Consider the following 17,794-nt stretch of genomic DNA (forward strand, 5'->3'; position numbering starts at 1 on the left):
GGTTAAATACATAAAGGGAATCAACACCGTAAATGAGGTTATATTTGAAACAAGAGGACATAGTCTAAAATTAGAGGGGCAAAGTTTAAAAATAATATCAGGGATTATTACTTCACTGAGAGGGTAGTGGATGCATGGAATAGCCTTTCAGCTGCAGTGGTAAAGGTTAACACATTGAAGGAGTTTAAGCATGCGTGGGATAGGCATAAGGCTATAGGCTATCCTAGATAAAAGATGGGGCCAGGGACTAATGAAAGTATTTTGAAAATTGGGCAGACTAGATGGGCCAAATGGTTCTTATCTACCGTCCCATTCTATGCTTCTATGTTAGTAGTACCCTGTCAAACTATTTTAAAATGGTTTGACTTCTTACCTGGGATAAGCCTCTCACTGCCTCCACGTCTGCTACCTGAGAGCTGGAAGCTCAAAAAATGGTGCTTCATTTAGCTTTCCTAAGGTAAGCCCTCATTGGCTGGTGGTGTCAGATGTAGTGAAAGCAGGGAGCAGTGCCCGGTAGACAATAGGTTTTTGTCTAATATGAATTTTTTTTTAAATTTTATTAACACTTCATAAACACGGTTGGCTGTTTTTAACATGCTGTCAGAATGGCTATTACAAACTTAAGGCTAAAATAAACTTTCTTTTCTGTTTTAGTGGATCAGAAGATGCGATAAATGATTGCAAAATTATGTTTCAAGATGAAATTTACAAGATGGAAAAGCCTGGAGCTTACCCACTCTCCTCTGGGGATGGAGAATTTAAAAGTGAGTGTTTTTACTTTTTTATTATTAAAAGAACTCTTCTCAATAGATATATTTATTTATAAAGCTCAAGTGTCCATTTCAGCTTTTAGGTTCAGGACCACCTTTGGAAAAAAATAAACAAAAGGAATAAAAAATGTTATCCAGTGTCCAGTCATGGCAGGCACTTTGTCTGCTGTAAGATCCTCATTATTGATGATTTCTGATCCTATTCAATGATTCACAAAAAGAAGCACTAGGGACCTACGACACAAATGTGTTCAATAGAGAAGTACTATTCCATTGTTTCACGTAGAGAAGCGTTGATGCCCAGCATCCTGATACTGGGTATGATGACGACAAATGCAAAGACATTCAGTTTTTCCTCTTCATGAGAAATTTCTTGAAGCGGCAGACTCTGTAAAAGCCGGTAGAAGTGGCTCAGAATCAGCAAGTTTACATTTATCAGAGTGCAGGGACAGGGTCTCTGCACCAAAACCAGTGCTTAAAGATATAGTGGTTTTGGTGCTTTAGGTTAGGTATCGACCGATGTTGATTTTTTTTTTTAGAGCAGATACCGATAATCTGTGAACTTTCAGGCCGATAACTTACCGATACCGATATTATGTACAATTACCATTTTAACAAAATAAACATTTTCTACACAAATCTACTGTTAACTGAACATGTTTGTTATTTATTTATTTGTAAATCTTTTTTTTATTACGGTAACATATAAATGCCAGTCAGAATTTATGTTTTCAAGAAAATATGTGTGTGTAGTGGATGCAGTGAGAGTATTTGATTGGTGAATGCAGTGTGTGTGTGTGTTTGTGTAGTGGATGCAGTGTATGTTTGTGTTTGTGCAGTGTGTGTGTATACTGAATGCAGTGTGTGTTTGTGTAGTGTATGTATATAAGGAATGCGGAGTGTGTGTGTGTGTAGTGTGTATATAATGAATGTAGTGTGTGTATATAATGAATGCAGTGTGTGAGTGTTTGTGTAGGTATGTAATGTGTGTAATGGGGAAGGGGAAGTTTATTTTTGTAATTTTTTTAAAAAAAATTATATTAAATGCCTCTTACCTGGCCAGGGATGGGGGATATGGCATTCCCTGGGGGGCCCAGGACACTCTTACTTTCTTTCCCAGCATCTCCCCTGTGCCGCACGGAGCGTAGCCATGTTAACTCGTGGCAACGCTCTGACAGCCGCTGGACTCTCAAGAGTTAGACAGGGGAGATGAAGGGAGCTGCTGGGAAGGCAAGAAAAACAGTGTGCTGGGCCCCTAGGACCCTGATGGCAGCCCTGGTCTGCAATATCGGTATCTTTATTGGCCGATATTCAGAATTTTGGCAGATAATATCGGCCCAAAAAAAACATAAAAGGTGCGCTATACCTTTAAAATATAGGTGCAACAAAGTGCAACGTGCAAAAGTGACATAAATGCTCAAATAGACAACAAACTTTGTGAGTTGTATGCTATGTGCACTAAATTCAAGTGAATCTCTGTGATAAAAGATATTGAAGTAACTTACAGAATAAAATCATAGCATAATACTGTATAAAACTATGTAAAGCAACCAAGAGAATTGAAATAAAACAAGGAAAGCGCAGTAAAAGTCTGCTCTAACTTATCCAGCATGTAGTCCACAGCACAGGACTTGATGGTAGTGAGAACAGCAAGACGCCAGCTGAGTAAAATCAAACTATCTTTATTACTTCCAATAAAAAGAAAGCTCCCTTTTCCCCATAGAAGGCCAGTGTCCACTTAGATATTTTGAAGAGATAACCGCACCGCGGTCTCTGCAGCTTGCAGCACTGTAGAAGGCACTTCCGGGTTCGGAGCTCCGTGCGGTCACGTGATTACGTGATGACGTTGTATGCGGACATGTTGACGAGTTTCGCCTAGGCAGGCTTCCTCAGATCAGATTTTTTTTTTTCCTTTCAAATTGTTCACACTTAAATACAACACTAGTTTTAATTATAGCACCTTTTATTGCTTGTTTTTTTATGAGATAATATCGGCCAGACCGATAATCAGTCGATCCCTACTTAAGGTGTTCTTTATTTTAATGTTTTTTTAGAGACATTAGAATACATGTTTGTTATGGCAATGAACAATTTTATTTTGCGTATTGTTGTTTTCACAAATGCTTCAATTGGTACATTTAGGCAGGCTTGAGAGTCTATCTTAAACATTTAGAAGCAGAATTTTTTTTGTTTCATTGTAGAATTTAAAAAAAAAAAAGTGTAAACATTACTATAACCAATTTCAAATAGTCACTCTATACTAGCCCTCCCACACTGTTATTCAAACAAATTTGCAGCACTGTACAATAGGTGGACTAACAAGCAAGTAGTTGCAACAAGACAATATGTTGCTATTGTGTAGAATTTGCTATAGATAAAAGAATGTCCCTGCTTTAAATGGCATATCTGTGCACAAAGCCTTTTATGCAGGCACTAGTTTATATTTGGATTTATATTGATGGAATAATATAGTTTTGGTAAAACTGGCTGTTTTTGCACACTTTAAAATCAGAACTTCTTAGACAAAGGTACTTATGCAAAATCTGGTGTGCAGCTCTGCCTAGTTCTGAAGCTAGTATAACACACAGATCACCATCATTCGCTCCAACTCCAGTGAGGGCTTGGATCGCACGGTTGTTGACTTTACGAAAATCTGCCCATTATTGATCCAGGCAGCTTGAATCATAGTGTATGACTTTCTTGTTGGCATGTGACAAAATTGGTAGGTCAAGCTTAGCAGTCCTGTGTAGGATACCCTTATTGTTAGTGAGCAGCCATTTTTTTTCTATAGCAGTCGCTAATTTCACAAAAGGAGAGCATGCTAAGTGAAACATCTCTAGAATAGAAGTACTAATGTTTTCTAATAGGGATGCATCGAAATTTAAGCCGAAAATGGGTCTATCGCATTTCGTCTGAAAATGAGTCAAATCTGCCAAAAATTACACGTGCTGTCCTGCAGTCTGTCTTGGTGCATGTGGAGGCTGATGTTACGAGTGAACCAGTCCGCGGCTGCTTTCAGTGGAATCAAAACAATGAGTCATGCCTTCTACCCTGGCTGGGACCCCGCTAGCATGGCTTCGCGGACTGCGGCTGCAAGGGGAACATAACACGGTGGCTGGCCCGCGGGCCGCTCATTGTTCGCTAGCTCTCTCCCGGGTGGAGTGGGAGGGGGAGGAGGTCTGGGTGGATGAGGGTACATGTCTGGCTGAATGGGGGCACATGTCTATGGGTGGGACAGTCCTATGGGGGTACACAGGTCTCTGGGTGGATGGATTGGCTAACATCAGCCCTAGCAGGACTCACTGAGCTGTCAATCAAGCTTGTTTGAAGTCACAGCTTGATGTCATATAAATACTTACTATTTTAAAATCATTTGGATAAAAAGTCATTTTCAGTTTCAGTTTTCAGCCAAGGGCATCCTGAATTTTCGGTTTCGGCCCAGAATTTTCATTTTGACACCTCCCTTTTTTTCTGAGGTCTTATTTTTTTGCCACCAAAATTTTCTGTAGCATGTTTTGTTTGTATATTAAAGTCCTTAGATGATTTAACACACAATCAAATATTTGGATCCCACAATGTCTCACAGTAGGACTATCTTTGACTTTGTAAACATTTTCTACTAGAAAACTAGACTGTTTCCAATGAGTCATGTTTGACAAGCAATTCCCTTTATATTGCAGGGAAGAGTGGACCTGAATGTAAACACTGCAAGGCTGACCCAGAAACTGAATGCAGGTTCTGTTCTTGTTACTTGTGTGGTGGGAAGCAGGATGCCCACATGCAGCTTCTATGTGATGAATGCAATATGGCCTACCATATATACTGCCTGAATCCACCCTTAGCCAAGATTCCAGAAGACGAAGACTGGTAACTTATTATGTAATATGATATAGTATTAAATGTGTGTGTATATAGAACTACTATGTGTGTGTGTGTGTTCTTATGTTTTACATATATAAAAACTTACACTGATCAGCCACAACATTAAACCCTCCTGCCTAATATTGTATAGTCCATTCTGCCAAAACAACTCTGATGCATGGAGGCATGAACTCTACAAAACCTTTGAATGTGTCTGTGATATCTAGCACCAAGACATTAGTAGCAGATCCTTTAAGTCCTGCAAGTTACGATGTGGGGCCTCCACTGATCGGATTTGTTGTTCCAGCACATCCCACAGATGCTCAATTGGATTGATATCTTGGGAATTTGAAGGCCAATGCAATACCTTGAATTCTCGGTCATGTTCCTCGAATCATTCCTGAACAATTTGTGCTGTGTAGCATGGTGCATTACCCTGCTGAAAGAGGCCACTGCCATGAGGGGTGCACATGGTCTACAACAATCTGTAGGTTGGTGGTACATGTCAGAGTAACATCTATGAATGCCAGGACCCAAGTTGTACCAGGAGAACTTTGCCCAGAACATAATACTGGCTCTGCTGGCCTTTCTTTTTCCCATAGTGCATCCAGGTGCCATCTCTTTCCCAGGGGATGGATAATTTAAAAGACACAAACATGCATCCATCATCCACCTGATCTAAAAGAAAACTGGATTCTTTCTTTCGGCCAGTGGCCAGCAGCAGTAGTAGAGAAGTTCACATTCAGTGTGTTCTAATATGCCAGTAGGTAATGCTCCAGTAGCATAGGAGAAATATAAAAATAAAATATAGTACTCTGTGATCTTAAAGTATTAAAAGAGGAGATATACTCACAAAGTAAGAGCAAGGAAGTATTGTTCAATCCTAAACAGCATAGGTGGTATGTTCCCCACCAAGGAATGTGAGATTCGTCCTCCGGATAAAATCCTTTAAGAATACAGATAGGAAGGTCCAAAATTCAATAAAAAAAAATAGTTTTATGGTGAACAAAATAATAAAAACAAAAAGTAGCATAACATATTAATAAAACACTGACACGTTTCTTCTATGCAAATGCTTTATCTAGCCACTTTGATAAATCTCTTTGCATAGATGAGGTTTATTATTCACTTTACTTCACACCTTGGATCTCCTCTCTTCCACCCCCCCAACCCCCCCCATCCTTTTTCATTCCTTTTTTCCTTAACTTTATGAAACCTAGAAATAATCTACTCCCTTTTAGTTTACTAGATCCTCTTTGCTGCTGCCCATGTGCAGCTAGCTTCATTTTTAACCATAAAATAGGTAGGTTTTATTTGCATTTTTGATATAGTGTACCTTTGCATGTCAACCAATAAACACTGACAAAAAAACAAACCATTTAAGCTACAGTAGCTTTTCTGTATAATCGAACCAGACGGTCCAGCCTTCACTTCCAATGTGCATCAATGAGCCTTGGACGCCAATGGTCCTGGCCCCTGGTTCACCGGTTGACCTTCCATGCAATTCTTTTGGTAGGTACTAATCTATGCATAACTGGAGCACCCCACAAGATGTGCTGTTTTTGGAGATGCTCTGATAGTCATCTAGCCATTACTATTTGGCCCTGAACAAATTCACTCATATGATTTCCTACTTCCAACGCATGACATTCAAGAGCGGACTGTACGCTTGCTTTGTAATATATATCATATCCCTTGACAAGTGCCATTGTAACAATATAATCAATATTACTCACGTCACCTGTCAGTCAGTGGTTTTAATGTTGTGGATGATCAGTGCATACATTAGTATTATTTTAAATTATATTTAATGTACAGCTGATGCAATAGAAATAGTGATGAAAGTGCATTTTCATTTTTTATTATTTTTATTGCTTTTTTTGTACATTAAATAGAAATTAAATTGCTATGCTAGAAGTATTTTTCTGGGGGAGAGTTTTTTGTTTTTTTTTCCTTTGTTTTCTTTGTTTTTTTTCCTTCTGGTGAGATTCAACATGAACCCGTGATGTCAGCTTTGAAGCAGACCTAATAGAGGTCAGGCTGAGGAGATCATTAAAGGGAAACTGTCACTTCCCAGAATATATATTATCTGCCACTGGTGTATTTTCACATTTAATTTAAATTTTTCAGAATAAATGTATGTGTGTGTGTGTGTGTGTGTGTGTGTGTATATATATTTTTTTATTTATTTATTTTTTTGCTGAGGAACCACAACTACTCTGTGCCAAAATGCCTGGAGCCTGGCTATCACTGCATTTTTTTATATGTTTGTTTGTAGGTGTAATTATGAATCTGGATGTTGGTATTTAATATTGTATGCATGTTTATAAGTGTGTGTATCTGTGTTTGCGTGACTGTGTGTCCATTTTTTAAAATGTTTCTCAAAATTCAGCAGTGCGCCTCCAGTTCAGGCTCTAGAATCCATATCTTTATTTTTATTTATTTTTCTTGCAACTGGGCGCATTCATCTTAGCTCTGTCAGTCACTGTTGTAAGCTCCGTCCTTTACACCTGCCAATCAGCATAGAGAAAGAGAAGAGGATAAATGAAACATTAAATTTGCAGTGTTTGTCCTGGCTTTGCTTTGTCAGAACGGCGAGCCTTCCAACAGTCCTGCTTTCAATGCCCTGTCCTGCCTTAGTTTATTTGTGTTGCGCATCTGGGGAAACCAGGGAACTGCCTTTGGGTAGGGGTAGACCATGCAGGTAGCACTTCAGTGGCACTCCCTGCAGAATCCTGAACGCTGGGAGCTGATCAGGCAGTCTGTCAGTAGGTAAGGTCAGTGTGTGGACTTTTCAGGGCAGGCCTGGCAATTGTAGGGCATTGATAGTGATGCACGTCGTGCCACTGGTGAAGCACCCACCGTGTCTCAACTCTCCCTTCCCGATTGTTGGGAGCTATGGAACTGGATTACAATGTAATTTGCTAAATCTGTAGAGGGACGCTCCACTGCCAAAAAATAAAATAAATCCCTGTTTAGTACATATACCCTATTGAAAACATGCTCACATTTAATTATGCATTTTTTGCATTAGGGATATATCTAAAAACATCTTGCAAAACCTGCAGTTTTCTTGTCTGCTGCCTTTGCAAACCCTCCCCTTCTAGCCCCACCCAGACTTTCTGTGACTGCCCAATCACAGACTTCCCAATACAGCTCAATTAGAAAACTTTGCAAGGCAGGTGCTCTGAGTAATTGCTGCCTCTTGAGTTTAGCTCCACTGAGTTAAACAAACCAGGATGTAACCAGACCGGTTGTCTGCTTTAAAAACAAGGCTGTGTAACCAGGTTAATTTATAAAAGAGTCAATTTCTATTAAAATCTGCACTTGTAAGCAAAATAAAAAATAAATTGACACACTTTTTAGACATTTCAGTTAGCTAAATTGCCTTAGGGGTCTGGAGTTTACTTTTAATATGCATTTAAAAGAAAGCAGAGCATCTCATGAGAAAAAGTAACACAATTGTTAGGTGATTTTCATTGTTTTAGTTAATGGTTTGAATTCCAGAGAAGTGACTGTTCTCTTTTAAGTGAAAAATAATAAAATGATAAAAATAGAAATGTGTTTTTATTTATATGTTTATATATATCTATCTTCAGGTATTGTCCTTCTTGTAAAAATGATTCCACTGAAGTCGTGAAGGCCGGCGAGAAACTCAAACAGAGTAAAAAGAAAGCAAAGATGCCCTCGGCCAGCACTGAAAGCCAGAGAGATTGGGGCAAGGTATGGTACACACCCACTGTTCTTGTATGACCTCTGATTTTAGAGTCTGTGCTTGATGTCCATTTCACCCATTTTGGTCAGTGTTTTGTTTAATGAAGTTTATTTTGTGGCTTTACGTGGAATGCTAATCTTTTTAAATAACATGGATTTTACAAGGAGCTCTCCGAAGCTTTTCTTTATACAAGAACAATGAGCTCCTTGTTCCATCGTTGGGAGCTGTGGTGCATAGCATTTGTTTGGAATATATTGCACATTCAGAGCACTGCTACAAAATGTTCACTATTTAAAAAAAAAATTAAAAAATTAAAACAGGTTTTAGAATTTTTTTCTATGTCCTCTCTGCATGTTCTTCAACATGTAAAAATCTAACCTTTAAATTAGAAAATATTTAACTCTACAATATTTTATGTTTAAATGACACTTTACATCAAAAAATGCATATATGTATGTGTTTTTTTTTTATGCATATATTTGTTACAAAACAAATACATTTACACAAATGTTTCCAAATGCCCTAAAAATTAGCTTTCATAATTTGCAGAATGTGCTTCTACAGCTATTGTAGATTCATCATCTTCTTTTTGCCCATTATTATTATTTATATAGCACCAACATACTCCGAGGTTTTTTACAATAGTAAACTGGGAATGTAAACCGACAAGTGTTGAAATGTTGACAGAGACAAGAGGTGAAGATGGCCTTGTTTAAATGAACTCACAATTACTTAATATGCTATTAGTGCTAGGCATTGTCTTGTGAAATGCTTCCTATAGAGAAGACCAAATCCTGATTTGAATTAAGAAAAGATGGATGGATTTATTGTGAATTAGGAGTTTGGATAGAAAAAGCATACTTTAGTGCAGTCTTTTGAGTATTCATTTTTATGTTTCCATTAAAACCGTGACATCCTGTACAAAGCTATTGAGAACTAACAGTTTTTCAGACTCTGCTAACCACTGGATGAAGCATAGGCTGTTTAGAAAGTGTTTGTCATGCTTTTCCATTACGTCAGATATATAGTGTACACTTTACCAGCCTCAGCTGGAATTTCACTGAGCATGATAGAAGCTGAAGTCCTACAGGAGCAGGCAACTTCTTACATTCGTTTTCAGCAGACCTAAATTCACCACAGAATGATTTTTGTTATTTTATTTTATTATTTTTATTTTTCCTCTGTCGTTTGCACCTAGAAGAGGCAGATTTTAAAACTTGAACCGATTCATGCTTATTTTTTATCAGGTAGTTGTTGAGTTAAGTTGCCCCCCCAAAGTGCTCTCATGTCCCTCTGCTCTGACTCAGGGTCCGCCTTCTCTCCCCCACGCTGATGTCCATCTAATGCACATGCGCGGCATGGACCACGCTCGTATTGGAACAGCTCCATAGGAAAGCATTACACAATGCTTTCTTATGGGGTTTCGGGTGATGCTGGATGTTCTCATGCATAGCGCGAGGACGTCCTGCATCAGGCGACCAAAAGTCACCTAACCACCCAGATGTTCCTCTATGAATATGAAAAAACAAAGTTTACTGCCAAAGCCTGAAGGGAATGGTTATACTTACCAGAACAAATACAATAAGCTGTAGTTCAAGCATGTCAAACTTGCGGCCCGGCAAGCCGCGAGTACATGCTTGCTTTCCCCACATTGCAGGTGCCTACTCTAACATTTACCCGGTTGGAGAGGAGGGCCAGCGAGGGAGCTCAGTGTTACTGCTCCCCACTGCTCCCTCGCACGCGCCTTCTGTAGTGAAGCCGGGCGCCGGAATATGATGTCATATTCCTGCATCACTAAACTGCGCGCAAGGGAGCAGTGAGAAGCAGATAGAAGATTCTCACTGGACCCCAGGGAGAGGCCCCACATCAGCTCCCAAAGGTAGGGAGCAATAAAGAAAATTGTGTGTGCAAGAATGTGTAAATGTGAGACATGTGAGACACACATGTCTTCAGTGAGTGTGTGTGTGTGTCGGTCAGTGTTGCATTGGCTGCAACTGGACAGAGGAGTACCTGAAGGTGCATGGAGGCACGCCACGTCACATTCTGACGTGACAGCGACATGCTCCACCATCACAGGGTTTCAAGAAGTAGCGGAAGGATCATATTTGGCACAGGGTGCGGACATCGCCATTTGGGGTATACCAGAGTCCGGACTTCTGGAGTCGCATACTGGCAGCGGCAATGTGAGTGGAGTCTGTTTGTTGGCTAGAGGGGGTGCTGGTATTTTTAGTATATTGGGGGGAGACTAGGATTTAGTAGAGGGGGATGCTGTTTTTTTTTTTTATATACTTTGCTTATCAAAATAAACGTTTCTATGAAAATTTAACCCCTTCAGGACGGAGTCAATAGAACACGTTCTGATCAAAACACCATGTAAACAAAAACTGGTATTTGCGCTATATGTCTGTTCAACCGTAATTCACCTCATTCATTGTAACGGACCGTTTCAGCATATGAGGGGTTAAAATCCGTTTAGGCGATAATCCCCTTTTCTCAGAAAGGCACAGCTACTGCAGAACATCAAAACTCACGAACTAGATACAGGCGAATGCATCAACCTCCCGAACTGCATACCAGGGAATAAGATAGCACTCCAAGCTGGAACCTCACGAATAGCTGCTAGCAGATGAATAGGAAAAGCAGACATCAGCTTACACTCCTAGCAGTCAATCTCCAACAGCATACAGTGAATCCCCCCAAGAACGAGACAAGGCTCCGTGTTGAAGGTCAAGCAGTGGTTTGAGGTGCTGGGGCACCCAGCCTGGTTTTTATTACATGAGTACACATACAGGCCACACCCAGGGGGAGGCATAAAATAACCAATGACATAGATGTTACATCCCACACATCCCCTCCCCTTAGTGTGACACATAATCCCATTATGCATACAGTTCAAAATATACTTTTACACAACTTTCATAACTTTAAAACCATACATCACATTCACATAAAAATACATAAAGTCACATTTTACACATAACACACAGATATTTCACATATCCCCAGATAGCTCAGGTCTGAGTGCACATTATTAGGTGAATGGCACTCAGACCAACCGAATACAGTTTAATCGCCATAGAGCCAAAGTCTTTAATCACACGAATAGGCTCCATGGCATAGCTATCTGGGTTACCACAGCTCACACAGGGCAAGTACCAAATGACCCCACTGTATTTAAAGGGCCAGAATGAGTGACATACACTCTGGTATGGCCGCATACTGTTTTTAAAGGGCCCAATCTCCCAGGGCCATAGTCCAAAGGCAGCAGGCGGGCAGCCAGGCTTCTCCAATGCAATGTGGCGAGATTGCTCTCGTCACATCTCTCCCCTTTTCCAAACAGACTAACAGGGTATCTGACCTCCTGCCGGTCAGTGCCCTTGTTAGTCCAGCAGCCCACCCACAAAACAGAAACAGCAGTACAGCCCACCTACAATAACTGGTTACTACACCTGGGTAGAGGAGAAATTTGTCCATGTCCAGGTGCCCCACCATGGCTGTGTGGGGGACTGGTAGGCTGCCTTGGTGGGTTGCTGAGTGGGCAGAGACCAGCGGTACTCTGCCCTGATGCCAGCACTACCACGGGAGTAGTCTGGTTGAAGCCTGGTTGCTGGAGACCGACTGTCTCCCCTTTAGCTGCACTGCTCTGCTGCTGGAGACCGACTGTCTCCCCTTTAGTTACACAGCTCTGCTGCTGGAGACCGACTGTCTCCCCTTTGGCTAAACTGCCCTGTCGTTAGGGGGCAGGACCGACCATCCCTACCCCCTGTGTGGTAAGTGCAGAGACCACGGTCCCATCTGCACCGGTGGGGGGCTTACAGTCTCCCCCTGGTACCTTAAGCTGCCGCTGGGGAGAGGGGGTAACAGGCTCCTCTCCCAATAGAACACTCTGCCGCTGGGGAAAGGAGACTGGACTCTCTATTCCCTGCACATTACGGATCCGCCGCTGGTGAGAGGTGGTAGCAAGCTCCTCTCCCATGCATACTTTCCGCCTTTGTGGAGGGAGACCGACTGTCTCTCCTCCCAATACAGTGTCCTGCTGCTGGGCTCTCTATTCCCTGCTGGACACTCTGCCGCTGGGGAAAGGAGACTGGAGACTATTCCCAAAAAATCACGCTGCTGCTGGGGGGTAGGACCAACTACCTCTGCCCCCTGTAACTCAGCCTGCCGCTGGGGAGGGAGGACGCTGCTCTCCTCTCCCTGCACTTCACACTGCCTTCCCGGCATATCACTCTGCTGTTGGGGGGTAGGACCAACTACCTCTGCCCCCTGTAACTCAGCCTGCCGCTGGGGAATGGAGACTGGGCTCCCAATTCCCTGCAGGACCGGTGGAGAGACCTCGGTCCCATCTCTACCGGCCACCTGGGGTTCTTCCCAGTAAATCTCCACAATATCTTCCCAGCGGAATGGGTCTGGATCTGGGTCTGTCACTTTACTGTCCTGCTGAGCCTTCCCAATGGAGTGGAAGAGATCTCGGTAGTCCTGCTCCAGTTCCCACTCCATGGTTGCTAGGTGAAGCAGGTCTTGCCCTACCTCATGGGGGTCATCCCAGTCATGCCTAGCCTCCCTTGTGTAGAAAATATCCTGAAGTCTGGTCTGCGCAGGGCTCCCGAAGTCCGTCTCTGCAAAGGACTCCCATAACAAGCCAGGACCATCAAACTCCTCTCCCTCTGGCTTGTCATGCTCGGCAGTCCAGGGTATATACTGTGCCATATACCACCAGAGTGCCTGGTAGGCATCTTCCAGCCAAATCTCCTGCCATACTCGGAGCTCCAATTCCTTCACCCATTCCTCCAGGGGCTGCTCTCCCAGGAAGGGCATCCGCAGGGCCACTTGCTTCTGCAACCGCTGCTCTTCACTGGGGAGACTCTCACCCCGCTGGTTTTGTACATCCAGGGCCTGGTACCAGATGCTTTTCCTTAATGCATCCCGGCGATCCAGGTCCTCCTCCTCGTAGAACACTGCTGGTTCCATTCTGTTGCTTCTAGAGTCGCTGTACTGGGACATGCGTTGCCCCCACTTCTAAATCCAAAGAAATGGTGTTTCCTGTAGCTGTCCTGGCTGTAGGAACGATCCCGCCGCTTGCCACCAATTGTAACGGACATTCATATTAAGTGCACCCACACTTATTATATATAATTTTGTTCAGGGGAAACTGGGCTTTCATTTTTAATGAACTATTCATATTTGAAACATAATTGATTATGAATAAAATAAAAAAAAACTGTGAGAAATTAAGATTTAAAAAAAATGTGTAGACATTTTAGCTATAAATGTCATAATACCGTTAGCTTTAACTGCAAAAAAACACATATTTGGATTCCGCAAAGTCTCATGAGTACAATAGTACCCCACATTAAAAGTTTTTACGGTGTTTTGGAAAGGTAAAGGGTCAAATATAGCACATTCCATTTTTCATTTTTTTCAAATTGAAATTCGCCAGGTTGGTTATGTTGCCTTTGAGACCGTGTGGTAGCCCAGGAATGAGATTTACCTCCATGATGGCATACCATTTGCAAAAGTAGACAACCCAAGGTATTGCAAGTGGGGTATGTCCAGTTATTTATAGTAGCCACTTAGTCACACACTGGCCAAAGTTAGCGTTCATATTTATTTTTGTGTAAAAAAAAAAAAAAAAAAATTATATTTGGCCAGTGTTTGTGACTAAGTGGCTACTAAAAATGACTGGACATACCCCATTTGCAATACCATGGGTTGTCTACTTTTTCAAATGGTATGCCATCATGGGGGTAATTCTCATTCCTGGGCTACCATACGGTCTCAAATGCAACGTAACCAATCTGGCAAATTTCAATGTGAAAAAAAATAAATGCAAGCCTTATATTTGACTAACTTTCCAAAATACCATAAAACCTGTACATAGGGGGTACTGTTATACTTGGGAGACTTCACTGAACACAAACATAAGTGTTTCAAAACAGTAAAACATATACAACAATAATATCGTCAGTAAAAGTGCCGTTCGTGTGTGAAAAATGCAAAGAAACTTCACTTTTACTGAATATATCATCATTGTAATACAATTTATAATTTTGAAACACTAATATTTGTGTTCAGCGGTGTCTCCCGAGTAAAACAGTACCCCCCCAGTTACAGGGTTAAATATAGCGCGTGTGAATTTATGTCTCTGCACTGCTGCCTGGGTTGTCAGGCACGTCAATCAAACTTTAATTAATTAATTAAATCATATAATTATGTTAAAATATTCCTTAATTATACACGTAGAATTTGTGTGTGTGTATGTATGTATATATATATGTGTATTTAAATTCTACGTTTATACTTATGTAGTTATTTATGTAATTATATATATATAAATATTTGCAGTTATTTGTATTTTATATATAGATAGATATATATAGAATGTCATTCTAAGTGTATTTTTGTTACCATGGCCAGCTTTAGGGGGCCATGTGATCGCTCTTTGAGAGCGAGCACATGGCCCCTGGGGGCCTGATTTGGCATGGGAGGTCTGTCAGGCAGTCCTCCTGAAGCGGAGCGCCGGCAAGGTAAGAATCCCAGCGTCTCCAGGGCTCAAAGCCATTACGGCTTTAAAGCCCATTTAATGCGGGATGGCATAGAACGCTGTAACGGCGTTAAGGGGTTAAGGTGTTCTTTTTTTGCGGCCCACATAAACTTAAACCTTGTTTATGTGGCCCTTACTAGACGTTGAGTTTGACATGCTTGCTGTAGTTGTTCTTGTGAATGTAGAGTCCCTTTAAATGTTTAACATGGTGCATTGTAATACAATTTAGACAAAGCAATGTCACGACAACCCTTGCAAACAGGGCCGGACTGGGAAAAAAATTCGGCCCGGGCATTTTTCAATCACAGCGGCCCCCTGAGAAGGGGGCGGGCCAGAAAGGGTGTGTTTTGTCATCATTAATGACAAGCACACCCCCTTTCAAAGTTAGCATGTTAGTTCAATGCGCAGAGCTCTGCTGAAGAGCTCTAGCATTAGAAAAAGGCCCTGTATTTGGTCTGCGCAGCGCAAGCAAATTTAATAACATGCTTGCGCTGTGTTTGCCTTTCACTTGTCTGGTGTCTCAGTAAGTGGGATACCAGAGGACAAAAGGGCCAGGAAAGCGTATCGTGCTAGGGGCTGTAGAGAGTGTGTGTATAGGGGGCATAGTGTGTATTGGGGATGTAGCTAGTGTGTGCATACCGGCTGTAGTGTGTGTAAGGGTTGTAGAGAGTGTGTGTTTAGAGAATGTAGCATGTGTTTGTTAACAAGGAATGTAGTGTGTGCATAGGGGATCCAGAGTTTTATATGTCAGGAATGTAGTGTGTGTAGGTGGTGCAGTGTGTGTGTGTGTAGGGGATCTAGTGTGTAAAGGACCCAGAGTGTGTATAGGAGATTGTGTGTGTGTGTGTAGAGGATTTAGAGTGTGTATAGGGATCTACTGTGTGTATGTGTGTAGATTAGATGATCCAGAGTTGGGTAAGGGATCTAGCGTGGAGCGTAATGTGTGTAGTGGTGCAGTGTGAGGGGTGCTATAGTGTGTGTATAAATAAATATATATATATATATATATATATATATATAGACATAGCAGAAATGATCGCACTCCAAGGACTTTTCAAATAAAGGAGATTTTCAAATAAAATTTAACTTTTATTCAATCCATTTAATAAAAGTTACATTTTATTTGAAAATCTCTAAAGTCCTTGGAGTGCGGTCATTTCTGCTATGTCTACATGATCCTTGCCAGGCCAGCACCAGGCACCACAGGATTACACCAGGAGTGCAAGCCCTCTCTCTCTCTCTCTCTCTCTCTCTCTCTCTCTCTCTCTATATATATATATATATATATATATATATATATATATATAATCTCTATCCAAATAGGAGGGGGGGTGTTGTGTGCAGCATGTGTGTGTGAGGGGTGCAGCGTGTTGGGTGTGCCGTGTGCAGCGTGTGTGTGTGAGGGGTGCAGTGTGCTGTGTGCAGCATGTGTGTGTGTGAGGGGTGCAGTGTGTTGGGTGTGCTGTGTGCAGCATGTGTGTGTGTGTGAGGGGTGCAGTGTGTTGTGTGTGTGTGTGAGGGGTGCAGTGTTTTGTGTGTGAAGGGTGCAGCATGTGTGTGTGAGGGGTGCAGTGTTTTGTGTGTGAGGGGTGCAGCATGTGTGTGTGGGTGTTCTTACCATCACATTGTTTGTGTCTAATTATCTTTGTTAATTCACTGAGGGTTATTTTATATAATATATATGAGTGTGTGTGTGTGTGTGTGTGTCTGAGGGTGATGTGTGTTGTGTGAGGGTGCTGTGTGTTGTGTGAGGGTGCTGTGTGTTTGTCTAAAGGTGCTGTGTTTGTGAGTGTGCTGTCTGTTTGAGCGTGCTGTGTGTTTGAGCGTGCTGTGTGTTTGAGCATGCTGTGTGTTTGAGCATGCTGTGTGTGTGTGAGGGTGCTGTGTGGGTAAGTGTGCTGTTAGTGTGAGTGTGCTGTGTTTGAGGGTGCTGTTAGTGTGCTGTGTGTGTCTAACGGTGCTGTGTGTTTCTGAGGGTTGCTGTGTGGGTGAGTGTGCTGTGTGTGTGTGTGTGTCTGAGGGTGCTGTGTGTGTGTGAATATGTCTGGAGGGATTGTGTGTGTGTGGGGGGGGGTTAAGGTGTAAAAGTATTATTCTTTTTTTTTTTTTATTATGATTAAAGAAATGTGGGATAAAAAATGATTTTTAGAAATAGGGGATAAATAAAAATATAAAAAAATAATTAACTTCATATCCCCACCCCCCCCTCCCTTCTTACCTTTAGCTTGGGAGGGGGGGGAGCCGTGCGTCCATGGAGGAGTCCCTGGTGGTGATTTACCATGCTGCTGTCCCTGGTGGTCCTAGTGGTGAGTGAACTCTACCCTGCAGTTCCTGGGGTAGAGTTCACTCTCGCGAGATCGCTCCGACCTCGCGAGAGGAACCCGGCGGAGCTGCAGGGTAGAGTTCCGCCGGTCCTCTCCTCGCTCCCCAGCCGGCATAGCAATGTTATAGTGCCTCTGGGCCGGTGAGGGAGATCTTTGATCTCCCCACCGGCCCATGGAGACACACAGCGGGGCCGGCGCTCTGATAGCGCTGGCCCTGCAGAGGCTGGCAGGGGAGATCCTGTGATCTCCCCTGACGGCCTCGGCCCCTGGCCATCGCAGCCCACCGGGCATTTGCCCGGTATGCCCGATGGCCAGTCCGGGCCTGCTTGCAAATGAAGAGGAGAAATATAAATATTGTTTTATTTTGCCTCCTCTCTGTATGCTTTCTATGACTGCCAGATGGAAAGAACAATGCTTATAATAATGACTAACAGGGAGCCAAGATGGAGAAAACCAGTTGCAGGATACAGAATTGTGGATTTCTGTATCTAATTTTATTTTTCACACAGCACACATACTTATTTGATGAATATATGAATAAATAAACACAATGACTTAAAAAATTCTGGGAAGTGGCAGT

General features: G+C 42.2%; 1 protein-coding gene across 1 annotated transcript in view; it reads left to right on the forward strand.

Annotated features, from left to right (window-relative positions):
- The window catches only part of UHRF2 (ubiquitin like with PHD and ring finger domains 2), a 142,002-nt gene that overhangs the window by 87,141 nt on the left and 37,067 nt on the right, over window positions 1-17,794 (forward strand). The window contains exons 5-7 of the mRNA XM_063455111.1: window positions 655-764; window positions 4,451-4,637; window positions 8,231-8,354. Of these exons, the coding sequence (XP_063311181.1) occupies window positions 655-764; window positions 4,451-4,637; window positions 8,231-8,354 (421 nt within the window). The remainder of the gene's footprint in view (window positions 1-654; window positions 765-4,450; window positions 4,638-8,230; window positions 8,355-17,794) is intronic.

The sequence above is a fragment of the Pelobates fuscus genome, chromosome 5 (assembly GCF_036172605.1).
Source record: "Pelobates fuscus isolate aPelFus1 chromosome 5, aPelFus1.pri, whole genome shotgun sequence".
In the NCBI taxonomy this organism is placed as follows: Eukaryota; Metazoa; Chordata; class Amphibia; order Anura; family Pelobatidae; genus Pelobates; species Pelobates fuscus.